Below are 19,263 nucleotides of genomic sequence, written 5' to 3' on the forward strand. Positions count from 1 at the left end.
CCTGGCCCATCCTCTGTGGCGAGTTCCTTTCCATTAGATTGGCAATGGCTGCTGCTATCAATCTGCCCAGTGAGAAGGGAGACAGCGGCGATTGGGCTCAGGTAAGAATGAGGAGTGGGGGGCTGGGGGCTCCTGCAGCACAGTTTTTTTTTACCTTCATGCATAAAATGCATAAAGGTGGCTGTTAAGCCACTGATATAAAATTCTCCCATTGTATTATAACAATAAGTTCCACTGTGCCTTTGTTATATAATAAATATGCTTATCTGTACCGATAACACATCAGCTCCCTGTGCTCAGGTGCTGCCTCCTTCTCTCTCCTCTGCCTGGCTGACAGTTCCAGTGGGCTGGGCAGAGGAGAGGGAGAGCTGAGGAGTCACGTGATCGCAGGGAGCTGATGTGTTCTCGGTACAGATAAGCATATTCATTATATAACACAGACACAGGGGAACTTATTGTTACAATACAGAGTGGATGGGAGCATTTTAGGTTTAATTTGAGAGCAGCAGGAGCGGAGGGGGTGGGCACTGACACGAGCAGGGAGGGGGAGAGGACACAGGACTGTGGTTGACAGTCACATAATCTGATCACGGTGTCAGGGCTCAGCAGCCATGATATACCGTGGTCAGTTTACAGAGGGGAAGGTATAGCCAGGCAGAATTTGTCAGGTTTTTTACATTACATGGGTCCAAATGACACGCACTGTGCAGTATAACATACTTTAAGGGAACAGGATCTGCTTGTTTTTTGGGGTAAAAAACTTTGAGGATTTAAATACTTTTTATTCTGCTACAGATAGCCTTTGTAGTTTTAACCCCCTGCTATTCAGTATAATACATATATTAATACCGTATATGTATGTGTGTGTATATACAGGCATACCCCGCTTTAAGTACACTCACTTTACATACACTCGCGAGTAAGGACATACCCGCGAGTGTATGTAAAGTGCCTTACAAGTACTGTACAGACATTTTGCAGCCACAGTAGAAGGAGCTAAAGCTCCGAGAGCGCAGCCCGTCCTGTTCCAGTGTGCCCCTGACACCCCCAATACAGACCCTGAGACCTCAACTACAGCTCCTGACACCCCCACTACAGCCCCTGACCCCCTACTACACCCTAGAAGTGAAAAAATATATTGTTTCACTTTAAGTACATTTTCGTTTTACATACATGCTCTGGTCCCATTGTGTAATTAAAAGTGGGGTATCCCTGTATATATTAGGGGTGTAATGGATCAAAAAACTCACGGATCGGATCGATCCTCGGATCAGGAGTCACGGATCGGATCATTTTCGGAACAGCAAAAAAAAAAAGGGTCCGTTTTTTCATTGGTCCAAAAAAATAAAAAAAAATAAAATATATATATATATATATATATATATATATATATATATATATATATATATATATATATATATATATATATATATATATATATATATATATATATATATATATATATATATATATAATAAAATAATATTTTTTTTTTTTTGGACCAATTAAAAAAAGGAACCTTTTTTTTGCTGATCCGAAAAAAGAGCACAATAGCAATTCACAGGGGTGGATTAAAGAGGAAGCAGGTGAGGCTGTTTGGGACTTAAAGTACAATCTTGATGTTTTTACAGCTATATATATATATATTTTTTTTTTTTTTTTGCTGTAAAAACATCAAGATTGTACTTTAAGTCCCAAACAGCCTCACCTGCTTCCTCTTTAATCCACCCCTGTGAATTGCTATCGTGCTCTTTTTTCCCCCTTTCCCCCCCCTCCTCTCACGCCAGTGCTTCACTGCTAACTTTCCCATTCAGCTTGCTAGAGCCCAGTGCACAGCGTGACACGCCTCCGCGGGGAGGCGTGTCACGCTGGGCTCTGGCAAGCAGACTGGCCGCCGCTCCGGAGCTAGGCCGAAGCCGGGGACTTTCCTAGGCCTAGGCTCCGGAGCGCTCCCCGCGGATCGCGGGGTGTGCCGATCCGAACGGGGTGGCCCGTTCGGATCACGGATCGGTGACGATCCGTTACACCCCTAGTATATATATATATATATATATATATATGTGTGTGTGTGTGTGTGTGTGTGTGTATATATATAATATATATGGGTTTCTAGTTTGGGGTGTCAACAAACACGCAGGTATTTCTGGACTTTATTATGTTTTTAAATAAAGTAATAAAAACGTATAAATGATTATTTTAAAACCAATAAAAAATGGAAACACAATTTACCAAAAGCTTTTCTAATTTCCCTGAATGAAAATCTTTAAAATGGTAAGTAGGAAGAGGCAATTCATAAGAACAAACTTGTCTACTTCCTCCATCTGCTTTTCCTTGGAAGTTAAGGAAATGCATCATTCCTTTCTTATATGCCACAAGTGTTTGAGTTTTTGCCCAGCGGGATTACAGAATGTGTTTTTTTTTATTTTTTTTGTAGATGGTTTGTCTATGCCTACATTCCTGGGAAAAAGTTTAACCCCCCCCCCCCCCCCCCCCCCGTTTTTATATTGATTTTTTCACAAATGGCCAGTAAAATACAGCCTGATCTTTGTGAGTTATAAGAATAAACCACGTGAATTAAACACTTATACAGCATTTTATATAATATCTTTCTTGATTTAGTGAATGCGACCAGTCAGTCGTTGATGAGAAAAGTATGTGAACCTATTTACTGTATTTATTGGCGTATAACACTCACTTTTTTACCCTGAAAATAGAGGGTGAACTGTGCCTGTGTGTTATGCGCAGGGGGCTGTGGAAATTTTTTTTCATGAGACTTTCCTCTTAAAGCGGGAGTTCACCCATTTAAAAAAAAAAAAAAAATCTCCCCTTAGCTTCCTGCTCGTTCGGTCTAGGGGAATCGGCTATTTATATTAAAATATGAGCAGTACTTACCCGTTTTCGAGCTGCATCTTCTTCCGTCGCTTCCGGGTATGGGTCTTCGGGAGCGGGCGTTCCTTCTTGATTGACATTCTTCCGAGAGGCTTCCGACGGTCGCATCCATCGCGTCACTCGTAGCCGAAAGAAGCCGAACGTCGGTGCGGCTCTATACTGCGCCTGCGCACCGACGTTCGGCTTCTTTCGGAAAATCGTGACGCGATGGATGCGACCGTCGGAAGCCTCTCGGAAGCCTGTCAATCAAGAAGGAACGCCCATTCCCGAAGCCCATACCCGGAAGCGACGGAGAGGATGCGTCTCGTAAACGGGTAAGTACTGCACATATTTTAAAATAAATAGCCGATTCCCCTAGTAATAACGAGCAGGAATCTAAGGGGAAAAAGTGCCCTCTAAGGGTGAACCCCCGCTTTAAAGTTAGGGTGCGTGTTATATGCCTGTGCGTGTTATACGCCGATAAATACGGTAAAAGGTTTTGAAACTGCCTCTGGTGGCAGGTATTTCAATTAAATACTTTTAGTAGCTGGAGGTTAACATGTGCAGTGATTTGGAATTAAATCTAGTTCCTATCCATAAGGACAGGACTCCTAATTGTGGGGATTTTTTTTTTTTTAACACAATAACAAATTTTTTGTTACTACACTCCAGAATGAAAGGACCCTAACTTCAGATATAAAAATCCCACAGCAGCCAGCTGAGGGTTTCCCTCCTGATTCATCCAAAGTAAAGAATATGTAATCTATCTACAACACTATAAATAATGTGCAAAAGCACTTTTCTTTTAGCTATTCTGTTGGCCGCCTTCTTTCCTTTTGACCGATGTCATGGTGTATAAACAACTTCTTCATGTGTTTGATCATCGACCCTGACATTTTGCTATAGGACTTTATAATACAACTTAACATGATTGGTGCCACTAAGACAGGGGTCTCCAAACTTTCTGAACAAAGGACCAGTTTACACTCCTTCAAACTTTAGGAGTGCTGGACTGTAGCCAGCGGGCGTAGAACATATCTTGGTGTTAGTGGGAGTAGTGTTCCCCTCTTTTATATTGAAGGCACGAATAGTGTACCACCGTTGGTATCAGTGGGAGGCATAGTTCCCCATTGTTGGTGTCAGTTGGAGGCATAGTTCCCCATTGTTGGTGTCAGTTGGAGGCATAGTGCCCCATTGTGGGAAGGATAAAAGCAAGCAAAGGGTTGTATCCGGCCCGCAGGGGGCCACAGTTTGGAGACCCCTGCTTTGGCGCTCTACACATTTACATCAGCTATTTGTAAAACCGCTTATGGGTAAACTAATTGGGATGTTTTTTGTGTAGTGTGTTTTTTTCCGAGTTTCTCAGTATCACAGCAGAAAAATGCTGGTTGTAAGTTACTTTACCAGAAAATGTAGAAGTCTATATGGTGCATCTGTATATGATGGCATTTGTATTCTTTGTTTTTCTAGATCGCAGGCGTAGACTATGTCTACTTCATCCAGAAAAATTCCATGAACAGGCGAGAACGGACTCTGCAAATAGAAGCTCATAATGAAACTTTTGCCAGTCGTATTGTGGTCCATGAGTATTGCTGTTACACTGTAAGTTTTCAGTTTTCATCCTATTCAGTTGATAATTCAGGATGCACCAAAGCAGTGTTCACATATAAACCTATTTAAGTGATGATATTGCAGTTTAGTTTTGCTGTCTTTCCTGACTGATAGGAGGATATATTGCTCATAATAGCTGAATTTTTTTTTTCAGGTGCAGTTTTGCAAAATATGAAGTAAATTCTTCTTGATTGCTGTGAGCAATGCAGCTACTTTATGGTTGAACATAACGTTTTTGATTTGGCTTGGTTTTAGCATAGATGCCAGGAGTAAAAACACTGTGCAGAAGACTTTCACACTTAAAGGGGTTGTAAAGGATTTTTTTTTTCCCCTAAATAGCTTCCTTTACCTTAGTGCAGTCCTCCTTCACTTACATCCTTCGATTTTGTTTTTTATGTCCTTATTTCTTCTGAGAAATCCTCACTTCCTGTTCTTCTGTCTGTAACTCCACACAGTAATGCAAGGCTTTCTCCCTGGTGTGGAGTGTCGTGCTCGCCCCCTACTTTGGACTACAGGAGAGTCTGGACGCTCTCTACGTTGCAGATAGAGAAAGGAGCTGTGTTAGTGGGCGTCCTGACTCTCCCGTAGTCCAAGGGAGGGGGCGAGCACGACACTCCACACCAGGAAGAAAGCCTCGCAATTACTGTTTGGAGTTACAGACAGAAGAACAGGAAGTGAGGATTTTTCTGGAAGAAATTATAAGGACATTTAAAAGCAAAATGGAAGGATGAGGTAAGTGAAGGAGGACTGCACTAAGTTTTTTTGTCATCTGTGTCCCTTTGGGGAGATTTACCTTTTTACTTCCTGTCCCATAGCTAAACAAGTGAGAGATAATCCCCGCAATTAAAGGGAATTCCTCAAGGACCCCAGGTGTCCCCATTGGAAAATGTCCTTTCTATTACTTCTCTGGGGACAACCCAAAATTTTGGATTTTATTTTCACTTTCAATTATTATTATTATTATTATTATTATTATTATACACGATATATGTGTGTGTATATGTATGTGTGTATATATATATATATATATATATATATATATATATATATATATATATATATATATATATATATATATATATATATATATATATATATATATATATATATATATATATATATATACAGTGCCAACAGTTTATGCAGCGCTTTCCAATGTATAGGGGGGACAACACAAGTACAGTACAGTTTAGTACAGGAGGACCCTGCTCATAGAGCTTACATTCTAAAGGGAGAGGGTGGTGGTACAAAAGGTAATGGCTGCAGAGAATGTTTTGATAGGGGTATGATCATATTAAACAGGACAACTAGAGAGGGTGAATCTCCCTAGCGAGGGCACAGGCAGCAATAATGGCCTAATAGGTTTTCTAATCCATCTCCACTCTATCCAAACACCCCAAAAAAAAGTTATACCAAAACAAAAAAAAAAAACCCTTTCAGTTATACTTTAGGAGATGCAGGTACATTCTCTTTTTAACACTGTACTTCTCACTGGTTGAGTGGAGGGACCTTTTGGTACCTTTTTAGCCGACTTGTCTGGTTATATATTGCTTAAAGCGGAGGTTCACCCTAAAACAATTATATACCATTACATCCAGCATACTTCCGACATCTACAGCATGCGGGTTTTGGGCAGGAGTGGGCGTTCCTATTCAGAGGTTAGATGATTAACGTCTGGTGAAAAACGTCACCTGACGCATAAGGCGTGTCACCAGTTTTCCGTAAGTAGCCGACCTGCGATTCGGCTCTATACGGAGCCTGCGCCCGCCGCGTAGAGCTAACTGCGCAGGCGCCATATAGAGCCGACTACTTACGGAAAACTTGTGACGCGCCTTATGCGCCAGGGGAAGTTTTTCACCAGACGTCCATCATCTAACCTCTTAATAGGAACGCCCACTCCCGCGGGAGCCAGAACCCGGAAGCCGGGGGGAAAATAACAATAAAACGGTATGTACGGCAAAAAAAAAAAAAATCCCAGCATACTGTAGATGTCGGAAGTATGCTGGATGTAATGGTATATAGATGTTTTTTAGGGTGAACCTCCGCTTTAATATTTGATCTCCCTTTCCAAAATTACTTATCTGGCTGTTTTGCTGACCTTCTTGCTTCAGTTCTTCACTTTGTTGCTGTGCAAATCCGACTGAAGAATTTTCACATATAATACACTTTTTAAGGTGTTTTTGATGCCTGGGTCGCCCTTCTCAATCTGGTTCCTCCTTCCAGACCCTATGTCACTACAGGACACAGCTAAGTAGAGACCGTAAGGAGGAACCTTGATGTACAGCACTGGTGTGTTGGATTTAAATATCCTTTAGGCTGCTTTGGATGGCAACAGAGCAAAGACTCTGTGAACAAGCTTTAGGACAGATAGATGCAAGGTGTCAGTTATAGTAGCTTTTTTGTTTTTTTCAGTGACAGATTTGATTTAACACGTCAGAAATTTGCAGCTTGCCTGGTTTTAGTTGAAAAGTGGAAGTATAAAACATTGGTGGTAAAAATAAATAAAATGACTTTTTATTCCAGGTACACCCCGATAATGAAGAATGGACATGCTTTGAGCAATCGGCAAGCTTAGACATCAAGTCGTTCTTTGGATTTGAAAGCACAGTGGAAAAGATTGCCATGAAGCAGTATACCAGCAATATAAAGAAGGTATATATTCCCATTTTCCCAGTAAAAATGCTCTGAAGATATTTTTCATTCTGTCATTTAATTTTAAATTTTTTTCCAGGGTAAGGAAATAATTGAGTATTACTTGAAGCAAATGGAGGAGGAGGGCATAACATGCATGCCTCGATGGACTCCTGCCACCAAGCAGCAGGAGTGTCTAACCTCTACCTCTACCTCAAGCCATTCCACGTCTCCTGCTCTGAACATACCAATTGTGAATTCTACTGATGGGCACAATAGCAGGGATTGTCACCCCGCTTCATCCAGTCCTCCTGAGCCTCTCAGCAGCACTCCTGACGGTATGTCCCTGATATCGCAAATTACAAGTGTAGTACTGGGAACGATTTTTATTTTATTTTTTCCTCAAACAAAAAGTAAATTCCAAAGCTCTATTTGTCATTAACGACTTTAAAGTTCAACTCTAGAATAAGCAGACCTTGTCTAAATACAAAAGGGATGTATATTCTTAAAGCGGAGGTTCACCCAAAAATCAACTTTCTGCCATTAGATCCAGCATACTGCTGACATCTGCAGTATGCTGGGGTTTTTTTTTTTTGTACTTATTTTATCAGCCGTTGTTATCCGGCTCCGAGCGGGGAATAGGCGTTCCTAAGCCAAGCGGATTTGATTGACGGGCTGCTAAAGCGCGTCACGCCTTCCGAAAATACCCGAGATGACACTCGGGTGTTTACGGCGCCTGCCGTGTAGAGCTGACTGCGCAGGCGCGGTAAACACTCGAGTGTCACTTCGGGTATTTTCGGAAGGCGTGACGCGCTTTAGCAGCCCGTCAATCAACTCCGCTTGGCTTAGGAACGCCTATACCCGGAAGGAATCCCCACTCGGAGCCGGATAACAACAGCTGATAAAACGATAAGTACAAAAAAAAACACAGCATACTGCAGATGTCAGCAGTATGCTGGATCTAATGGCAGAAAGTTGATTTTTGGGTGAACCCCCGCTTTAAGTCTTCGGGTATTTCAAATCTGTGCTGTAAGCCAATGTGAACCTTTGCATCTGTGCTGTAAGCCAATGTGAACCTTTGCATCTGTGCTGTAAGCCAATGTGAACCTTTGCATCTGTGCTGTAAGCCAATGTGAACCTTTGCATCTGTGCTGTAAGCCAATGTGAACCTTTGCATCTGTGCAGGATATTCCTGTAATAAAGACCCGTCACCGCTGCTCTTTCCTTGTTTAGGGTGACTGGTCTTGTATCCTCCTCCTCCTCCCTTATTTTCTGGCAGGCAGCCTGTAGTGGGTGTGGACTGCTAGGTCTCTCCCGCAGCTCTGCTCTCTGCACAGACTATGTGCAGCATAATTATGATGTCACTACTATTTTTATGGGATAATATCTGGGTTTGATGCACACAGTGGTTTTATGTTTGTGGCTTTTGAAGAATGTTTGTACGAAAGTTTTTCGTACACAGGATTCAGCTTTTAAAGCAAATATTTCGTTTTTTTTTTTTTATATTGTCTTTATTATATTTTGTGACTAAGACACAGCATCCTATAACTCCAAGCAGGATGGAGGCAATGCTGTGTGTGATGTTCACCCGACACCCACAGACATGCCTACCTGCTATAGGGAAAAGTGAGGAATGGAGGCTGCGTGATTATGTGACTGCCATGTAAAGCATTTAATTAAGGTATTGTGTTTTTTTAATAAATATAGTTTATTAATTGATTTCTAATGTGTAAAAGTTGCCTATGATAGTGAGGTGCTCACAAATACTTTCTAGATTACCACAGTAAAAAAAATCAAACAATAATACCTGGTTTTCTCTAATGGAAAGTCCAACATGCTTTGCAAACCATGTGATGAATAGATTCCATTTATGGCCAGCATTAGGGATTTAATCCTTATTAACAGAGTTGAAGGCTTCTAGTGAGACAGACAACACTATCTGAGCCGGTCAGTCTCTCAGCATTTTTTGGTTACATTTATTTTTGTTTTACAGACAAGCTGGAAGCAGATTATATTAAACGTTACCTGGGAGACCTCACACCTTTGCAGGAGAGCTGCCTTATCCGCCTGCGACAATGGCTGCAGGAAACCCACAAAGGAAAAGTAAGTTCTCTCTGTTCCTAAGATCTATCAATCTTTTGGGTTCTTGGGTGGTGTTTGTTGATAAGGGACCAAATGTCCAGATTATACCGCATTCTCTCGTTTGTAAAGAATATCTGTGTAATTTGCTGGCACGTTTTGACCGTCAGAATTTTTTTTTGGTGTTTTTCTTGTAAAATTATGTTTTCTGTAACACTGTGTCACATTTAAAAGGTGGCAGATTTTGATATTCTCTGATGAAAAGATTTGCCCATTTTTTTATTTTTTATTATGATGTACCAGCAACTCTACTGGTTTTCTTTAGAGCCGCTCTGTTACAAGCATCTCCATGCCATGCAATTATGCTTGGATTGAGCAGCTGTAAACCTTGCAACTGCCAGACATCCGAGACATTTTTCTAACATACACTATTAGCATTAGGGTTGTCCCGATACCACTTTTTTAAGACCGAGTACAAGTACCGATACTTTTTTTCAAGTACTCGCCGATACCGATTACCGATACTTTTTTTTTATGTCGTGTCAGTATTTACGATGCTCAGTCATATGAATGGACAGAGTCAGTGATCACTGACTCTGTTCATTCGGAAAAGGTAGGAGCCGGGTTTAGCGGCTCCTACCGCCGCTCTCCATCCTGACAGAGGGGGCGGAGGAGGACATGGAGGGGGACGCAGAGCACGGAGGGGGGAAGCAGCAGCTCGGAGGTGGGGTATGGAGGGGGAGCAGAACGAAGGACAGCAGCAGAACGGCAGCGGCACGGAGGGGGGGGACACAGGAGCATGGAGGGAGAGAGCAGAACGCATGGGGGAACTGGAAGAGGATACAGGGAAAGTCAGGTATCGGTAAAGAATCTGAGCATTTTCCCCGAGTACAAGTACTCAGGGAAATACTTGGTATCGGTCCCGATACCGATACTAGTATCGGTATCGGGACAACCCTAATTGGCATGTTCTCTGTAAAAAATGTTTACTTTTTGTCTAGTTTTTATTTTACATAACTTTTATTGAAGCTTCCAAATACAAAGAAAGCATCATTGGGCAACGCAGGTAAAGTTGTCCCCCAGGGCATGACAATCGGTAGTCGGACAATAAAATATGGAGGAGAACATCTATTATTGAGCAAGTAATGATTTAGAATAGAGCCGCAGCTTGAAGTATAGTGCTAAAGGCATCCTGACAACACACCGAGGGTGGGCCACCCCTGAAAGTATTCTCTATTCAGGAGTATACTTTTATAATATTGAAAGCAGCCTGATACGGTTGTGGGGAGGAGATTGAGGGTATATCTGAGGAGTTAAGTCAGAAACTTCAACCATGAAGGGTAATTTCGTGTTTCATCCCCCCTTCAACTTTTTTTTTTTCTTCTAGAGTGGGTACCTGGTTTTGACAGGTACCCGCTCACCCTCCTGCCTGGATCTCCTCTCTGCCCGCAGCCTCTTGGGACACCTCGCAATTTCCAAAAGACTGTGGGGACCATTCACAAGGTGCAGTTCCAGTGGGGAGTCGCAGCTGGCTTCACACAGTTAGCATGGCGGTACCAGGGCACCCGAAGAAAGATGAAGAATCAGCTTGGGGGACTGAAGAGCCTATTTAAGGAGAAAATGTAGGAAGGGAGCAGTAGAAAGGGGAAAAAATGCGGGGAAAAAAAGTTTGGCGAGAGGCCTCCACCCAGGGAAACCCTGTCAATGCCAAGTTTGAGTTCAAGGGTTAAAGGGATACATGTTTGCTGTCAAAGGTGGTAGCATAGGTTTATTCAATCCAGGGTTTCCAGATATTCAAGATGTTTTCATGTTGATTTGAGATGATGGCAGTCATTTTCTCATCTAGAAATATCAATGGTCTTGACTTTGCTGAAATGGATGGGCATATCCCTGGGGTGAAAAAAAGAAGCTGGCGGGCATTCTATGTTACAGGACAACTGCTTGTCTTCCTGCAGGAACACATACACAATTGATTGTTACCTCTACAATTGGAGTTGGTAGTTAGTTTTCACCCTATGACCATGCTTACACCACTGTGCCTGAGCAGTTGAATAGGGAGTGGAAAAAGTGGAAATAAACCCTCCTCTTATACAGCCATAGAAGCTGCCATCTCAGCCTTTGCTTGGTTTGTAGTTGCCATGTTGATGGCACTACAAACATGTGATCAGTTATGACACCAGCCATTTAAAGACTTGACAGTTTGTTTGACCGCACAAGCAAATGTAACTGTTCTCATTCCTGGTTTGCCTTGGATGTAACTGGTTTGGGAAACCGTTAAATAATGGGGTTTAGTTCAGGTTTTAAGATTTACCTTTTGGGTTTATATACAGTTTTTGTGTTTTATATACAGTTTTTTTAACCTACCATTGCTGAGAGACACACAACTATTTTCTGGATTAGCATTTGAATGTAATCTGTTTCTAGATCCCCAAAGATGAACACATCCTGAGATTCTTGCGTGCCCGAGACTTTAACATTGACAAAGCCAGGGAAATCCTTTGTCAGTCTCTCACCTGGCGTAAGCAGCACCAAGTTGACTACCTGCTGAGCACCTGGAACCCCCCACAAGTTCTGCAGGATTTTTATGCTGGAGGCTGGCACCATCACGACAAAGGTTACTGTGTTCTTTATTTATGGATTATACTTTGTATTCACTCCAGCAGGACATTTTCATTTTTACAGATGTATTGTGCAGTGGCTGAAGCCAATTTTCTGTTTTGTCTGTAAACATGTAATAAGATACAGTGACTTTTGAGGTTGTTGACCAATTAGGCTGTGGTAAAAAAAGTGACTGGTGAGATTATGATTTCCAATATGATTCTTTTTTTTTTTTTTTTTTATCCAAGGCTGGGAATCCTGTTCAACTGAATAACTAATATTTGTATCACCTTGTAGATGGCCGACCTCTATATATGCTTAGGCTTGGACAGATGGACACTAAAGGACTGGTCAGAGCTCTAGGTGAAGAGTCTCTCCTGAGGCATGTAAGTTGTCTTCCTTTTTGATAAATTTAGTGTAGTTACAGAAATGGATATACAGTCAGATATTGTTCGAACGCCCCTATTTCATTAGTCTTCATTCCACTTTCCTTTTATGGCAATTGTGCAGGAACTCTACATATGACTGTGCAGTCCAGTAGGCACCAGAGGTTGAGTCTGTATTGATGGGCTTTTTGTTTGCAATATAGGAATGTTGACCTGCATAAAGCGCGTCAAATGGAGGTCAATGAATTCAGAAGCATCTCAAACTGATGCCATTATCTCAAGCCCAAAGCTTATCGGCACAGGTCCTTTCGACATGCTGAAGGATTAGAGACACTCTTTCCTTCCCCCCGCTATACAAGTGTGGTGTCAACAGAAAAAAGTCAAAGGGTACATTGATAAGTATGTTAGAACCCTCAGTCAAGCTTTTATTGTCTGTCACTATTTGGTAGACGTCCCCTTCACATACCACCATCACTCAGGAACTAAGGGGAAATCTATTTAAATAAAATATCTTGGCTAGAATTCTACTTAAAACGATATACTGTACATGTCTAGGGCTGGGCCCAAGGGTTAGACATAAGAGGCTCCTGGGTGGTTCAGCAGGAGGGGGCACAAAGGTCAGCAGCTTCATTCTATACTTTTAAAGTAGTTTATAGCTGATGGTGGGGGGCACATTTTGATCTTTATTTTAACTCTCGATCCCTTGACAGGTGCTCTCCATTAATGAGGAAGGACTAAGACGCTGTGAAGAAAATACCAAAATATTTGGACGACCGATCAGGTAAGGGTTGTTCAGTGGCTTACAGACTGAGGACTATATTCTATTTCACGAATTTTGGTGTTTTCAAAGCTGCAGCTGTGATGTTTTATAGAGTTAGTTCACCTTTATTGCCTTTTGCCAAAACACCCCCAATCATTACAGCATCATTGGTACATTTAACAGCAAAGGTCCATTTTGTAAAAATGCTTACTATCTTAATTGTACAGTTCTCAACACAGTACTTCATAGACTATGGGTTTATGCAGGCTACCTTCAAGTGATTGGACACTGGTAACAATTTTGTTGAGGCCACCCCAAGGGGCACACTCATATATACATCCTGCCCACTCAGTGAGACTCAAGGGTTTTCTAGTATCCTTAGGTGATGGACTTCACCTTTTAAGCCTCATACACATGATCGGATTATCCGACGGGAATTGTGTGATGACAGGCTGTTGTCGGAAAATCCGACCATTTGTATGCTCGATCGGACAATTGTCGGATTTTCCATGGACAAATGTGGGATATCATGCTTTAAAATTGTCCGCCATTTTCCGACCATGTGAACACAAGTCCGTCGGAGAAAACTCCAAAGTACAAACACGCATGCTCAGAAGCAATGCTCACCATAACACAGAATTGTCAGAAGTTGCCCAAAGGGTGGCGCTATAGAGCTGAAAACACACGTGGTTTGGTTTTTGTTGGCCAACAATTCTTTGCCATTTTGTTTGCAATACAAGTTCCTGGCCAACGCCCTTTGGGCCGAAAGTCCTACGCTTTGTCCAATGAGTATCCGATCGTGTGTACGAGGTTTTAGAGAAGTTTGTTTTTTAACCATTTCTTTTTTTCCAGACACTTGTGTAAAGATCTAACTGATTGCCTATGGATACCTAATGGTTTCCAGATTGGTATTATTCAGTGTCTACTTTGGGTACTGTATCTGGACCCCACTGTTTTCATTGCACTCCCCGCTCTGTCTTGCAGATGGTAGGACATACTGAGCATTTGATGTACAGGCACGAAAACTCATGAATAAACACTTAGCTTTGTTCCCTAACCATGCATCTGCAGCTCTTTTTTGCAGCTGAGCATTCTGCAAGAGTGAAATGGTGCACTATACATGCAAGGATAGGGAATGAAGCCAAGTGTTAAGTGTTATATGCAGGACGGAGAGCAAAAAAAATTGCATCTTAAAAGTAAGCATTCTTTTACTAAATAAAGCACTGCGTGTTAATGTATGGAGGACGCTGTAATGCTTTTTTGGCTGAAGACAGTAAATGTGAACTGGCCCTTTAATCCTTTAAAAGCCATGATGTGTGGTACATGTCATTGTCAGTACAAGTGTTAAAGTTACTCCAATAAAACCCCACGCTTGTATCTGAAATTGCCACCCCGATTGACTTGCCCAAATTAACTGGCTAAGGAAGTCCAAATTTGCCGTGAACATGACTGCTAGCAAACGTTCTGTACTTTTCTTCGCTTTTTTTTTTAATTTATTTTGGAAAAACAAGGGTTGTAATTTTTCTTAATAACATTACAGGCATGTTATATTCTTATGTTTTTTGCTCAATTGGATTAAGAATGACATGTCGGGTGTCCCAGCAGGATAATGACCTTGAAAATATTAACAGCACATTTTTTTTAGGAAGCACAGTGAATATTAAAGTCATTTTTGGCATATATATTTTCTCAAAGAATAATTTATTTGCCCACTTTGCATTACAGGCAAGTGCTTGGGTGGTAGACATGGTTGCTTTATTATTATTTATTATTATTATTATACAGGATTTATATATAGCGCCAATAGTTTGTGCAGCGTTTTACGTCGTTGGGGCAAACAGTACAGTTACAATACAATTCAATACAGGAGGAATCGGAGAGTCCTGATCGTTAGAGCTTACAATCTAAACTGAAGGGTCAAGTGATAAAAAAGGTAGTAACTGTGGGGGATGAGTACAGTTTGTTAGGTGGAGGTAGGATTGGCTTCTCTCAAGAGAAAAGATTTTGGGGATTGCCTAAATGTGGGTAGAGTAAGAGATAGTCGGACAGGTTGGAGTAGGAAATTTCAAAGGATGGGAGATGCTCGGGAGAAGTCCTGGAGGCGAGCATGGGAAGACATGGCAAGGGAGCTAGATGATAGCAGAAGGTCTAGGGAGGAACACAGGCCTGTAAGGGGTTTGAGAAGCCATTGGGTATAGAAAAGAGGGCGAAATCAAACAAGCACATTTCTTATGCTTTTTGGTTTTAGATTGCAAAAAGCAGTGTGCTCCCAGAAAAAATATATGTATTTGTTACCTTGGGTATCCTAAGTAATGCCAAAATGAATTCTCAATCAGTAGGCACATCACTGAAAAATGAAAATGATTGGTCAATAACAGGTGGAGGGGTTTAGATGGTCTTTTTCTGAATACAGCATTATTATTATGGATACTTGATTGGATGCCTGAAGGTGCAGTAAGGGTTAGATGTAAATCACTGTACTGGTAATCATCGGCTGATACCACTAGGTGGCTCATAAGCATCTGCAGCTGAAAGGAGTTTGTTTTATGGACTGGCCATAATTCAGATATTTGGAAGGGGAAAAAAAATGTATATAAAAGCTGATTGATTTACTGTTGCAAATGACAAATGTATATGTGGTTGTACAATGTGTACTTTGACCATGTTTACTTTCACTGCAGATTCGTTTTTTGACAGACTAAAGAATATTTATAGGAAGGTTTTTTATTTGCCTTTCACGTATCAAAAAACAGTCATTGTCATAACTGAATAAGTACATACCATAATTACACATCACAGGAAGTACATTACATTCAGGTCCCCAGAATGATGCTTAAAAGGTTAAGTCATACAGGAACACAAAACTACATTTCCAACATAATTGATGAAATAGAAAATGTAAATGCATGACCTACTCTTATGGCAACCTTATATATAAAGAGTATAGTGATCATGGAAAATTAACAGGAACATGTATGTGTAATATATATATATATATATATATATATATATATATATATATATATATATATATATATATATATATATATATATATATATATATATATATATATATATTTTTTTTTACATCTTAGTCAACAAAACAAAAAACATAAAAATGAAAAACTAAAGTATGGAGTGCATTCAATTTCTGGCAGGATGATCCCTGTGGTATAGAACCCCTGTCCAGCATATCCAGAAATTAGCTGAACCCAAATGACACCAAGATCTCCCCCGTGTTATTTCATCCAACATGTGTCTCGACCCCCCCCGCCCCTCTTTTTTCTCAATTGGTTTCCAGAGTATCCTGTGAATTTATCCATATAGACCAAATTTTATTACATTTTTGGGGTATAGGAGAAGACTTTAATCCATTAAATGTTGAACTTGTTTAAAATGTTTTCCACTCATATAAAGTGAATAAAAGCTCATAGTCCTAGACATGGTTGCCCATTAGACTGTATCCAGCTCCTCTTGGAGCCATGGTACTTTTGTACTGTAGAGTTCAGGCATGCAACTTGGTAAAAAGTGCATGCCACCTCCTGGCCTTATCTCTTTTCTTTACATCGGACACGTTTTTGTATGCCAGGTGGATACACTCAGGGGCTGTGCGAGGAGAGGCACACAGAGCAGCTATGCATACCCCTCCCCTCTGCTGCCCATTCACAAAAGCCTTTGTATTTTGTGAATGAGTTCACATAATACAAAGGCTTCTTTGATTGGGCAGGAGGCGAGAGGCGGGCATAGCAACTACATTAACTTTACACTTGAAGGAACTGAGACCAGAGCATCCAGTGTTGCAGAAAGGATCTTTATGGCGCACAGTTAAACATATTAGATGTAAATAACTCCAAACAGTGGAATGCACCTCATTGGACTTAACTCATAGTATGCCTACATTGTTGAATTCCTGGAGTTCAGCTTAACGGTGGAATTGGCACATCAGCTACCGGCCGTTTATATCGGGAGTGAGCATATTCAAGGGTGGCAGAACACGTAGCCTGTATTATGACCCTAGGAGAGGATGTACTGGCAGGTACAATTAACTAAAAAGCAAGACTATAGAATTTTTTGGGGGGGTTTATAGTCATATGTTATCATACAGATGGTTCTGTTGCATCCATTATAGCTGTAGAAGAGGGGTTTAGGTGCTAGATATCCAGTCGTTTGGCACGTGTATGGCTAAATTTGGTAGTGATCTCAGATGAATTATAAAAATGTCAACTTTCATAACTTCAAAAATTATTATTCAGTAGTTATGTTCACTCCAATTTTATTTTGCTGTAAATTGCAGCTCCTGGACCTGCCTTGTGGATTTGGAAGGACTCAATATGAGGCATTTGTGGAGGCCAGGGGTCAAGGCTTTATTGCGTATTATTGAAGTGGTGGAAGCGAACTATCCAGAGACTTTGGGGCGGCTGTTGATCTTGCGGGCTCCCAGAGTATTTCCTGTTCTGTGGACATTGGTATGTTTTTTTTGTTTTTTTTCCCTCAGAGCTTCATCATATACGGTACTCAGTAAAGTAATAAAATCAAATACCTTGTAAACCTAGTTACACCACTTGTACCTACAGGTAAGCCCATAATAAGGCTTGCCTATAGGTACGGTAAATATCTATATTTACTATCTATATTTACTATATATGCTTGCGCCAACATCGGCGCATGCACTGTGAAGAAACAGCCCTCCGTGACGTTTCTTCACTAGCGAGTGCCATGACTGATGTCTTCCGCGCACATGTGCGAAGTTAGGCGTTGCCAGACAGACAGTCACAGAGCTGGAGTCCGCGGCCCTGGAGGGAAGAGGGGCTAAGATGGATGTGGCCACCAGCGAGGATAATGTGGGCTTCGTTTGCAGGTAAGTGCCACATAATTGGCTAGTTTGTGATGCATACTAGCCCATTATACTTTTACTTGGCAGGGGGAAACAAGAGAAAGTAAAACTCATCAGGGTTTACTTCCTCTTTAATTGTGGTTGAATTACTATACAATTCACAAAGCTTGTGAGTAGTATTTTGACCCCTATCAAACCCAGATAGTATAAAAATAGTGGCGCTAAAATCACAATAGTACAGTGATAACTTTTGCGTATGAAATGATTTTAATTTATCACTGTACTATTGTGATTTTGGCACCACTATTTTTACACTATCTAGGGGTCAAAATACTACTCACATTTCTATAATTTAAAGTGGCAGCTTTATTGGTAATTATTCACCTATTCTAGGGGCGCAGTACTGGGACTTCAAGTGTGGGCGTGTGAGACTCGCTGACCATCAGTTTTAGAATTCACAAAGCTTGCTTACTGCAGATTATTGATCTTAATGTTTTCTCTGTCATGTTCCAGGTCAGTCCTTTTATTGATGAGAACACAAGGAAAAAGTTCCTTATCTATGCTGGTAATGACTATCAAGGCCCAGGAGGACTTGTGGATTACATTGACAAAGAAGTGATTCCAGATTTCCTTGGTGGGGAGTGCCTGGTAAGTAGCCTAAAAATGGCTGTGGTCAAAGCTGACGACTTGTATGAATGCCCTCTGCTTAACTGCCATAACCAGTATAGGGAAGAAATGGCCCATAAACCCTGCTAAGCAAATGTCTCAAGATGCCTGGAACTCCCAACAAGATTCTAGTGGTGCCCATGTAGAGAGCGAGAGAGAGAGAACAAACACTTAGTGATTCAAAAAGCAGAAGTTTTTTTTACCTTAGTGCATTCTCTGCTAAACCTTCTGCATGCAGCTCCCCCTTATACTTACATGAGCCTGATCTCAATCCAGTGATGTGCATAAGAGCAAAGGCTCTCTTTCCTCATTGGCTCAGAGACAGCAGTGAGGAGGGGGCAGGGCTGAGACGCACTCTGTGTGTCAATAGACACACAAAGTGGGGCTTGGGAGCTAGCATCCCCAAGAGTGCCCCCATAGCAAATGGCTTGCTGTGGGGGCACTCGGCAGGAGGAAGGAGCAAGGAGTACTAGTGGAGGAGAGGAGAATCGGGGCTGCTCTGTACAAAGCCACTGCACAGAGCAGGTAAGTGTGACATTTGTTATCGAATCACTTTAAGCTCACCACACACGTTCAATTCTAACTGTTCTATCCTCTTTAAATCTGACAAGAACTATCTAACGCAGAGCCCTGCCTGAGTGGCTGAGTTAATTGAATAGTTTAGGTATGTCCTTCGCTTTGAAATAATCTGAAGAAAGTTGTTTAAAGATTGAACAGATTGTAATCTGTATGGCAAGCTTCATGATCATCCCCTCAGAATTCATAGTGTTTGCCTGTAGGAGAGAAATCAAAGTGAAAGGATTAGCAAAAGATAGAAATACACAGGGCTG

General features: G+C 41.3%; 1 protein-coding gene across 3 annotated transcripts in view; it reads left to right on the forward strand.

Annotated features, from left to right (window-relative positions):
- The window catches only part of SEC14L1 (SEC14 like lipid binding 1), a 96,989-nt gene that overhangs the window by 67,774 nt on the left and 9,952 nt on the right, over positions 1–19,263 (forward strand). For all 3 annotated transcript variants that reach the window (XM_040330128.1, XM_040330130.1, XM_040330129.1), the window contains exons 5-13: positions 4,339–4,470; positions 7,003–7,131; positions 7,211–7,448; positions 9,104–9,213; positions 11,614–11,803; positions 12,085–12,173; positions 12,884–12,954; positions 17,228–17,399; positions 18,281–18,415. In XM_040330128.1, coding sequence (XP_040186062.1) covers positions 4,339–4,470; positions 7,003–7,131; positions 7,211–7,448; positions 9,104–9,213; positions 11,614–11,803; positions 12,085–12,173; positions 12,884–12,954; positions 17,228–17,399; positions 18,281–18,415 — 1,266 coding nt within the window. The remainder of the gene's footprint in view (positions 1–4,338; positions 4,471–7,002; positions 7,132–7,210; positions 7,449–9,103; positions 9,214–11,613; positions 11,804–12,084; positions 12,174–12,883; positions 12,955–17,227; positions 17,400–18,280; positions 18,416–19,263) is intronic.

Source organism: Rana temporaria, chromosome 12 (assembly GCF_905171775.1).
Source record: "Rana temporaria chromosome 12, aRanTem1.1, whole genome shotgun sequence".
Lineage (NCBI taxonomy): Eukaryota > Metazoa > Chordata > Amphibia > Anura > Ranidae > Rana > Rana temporaria.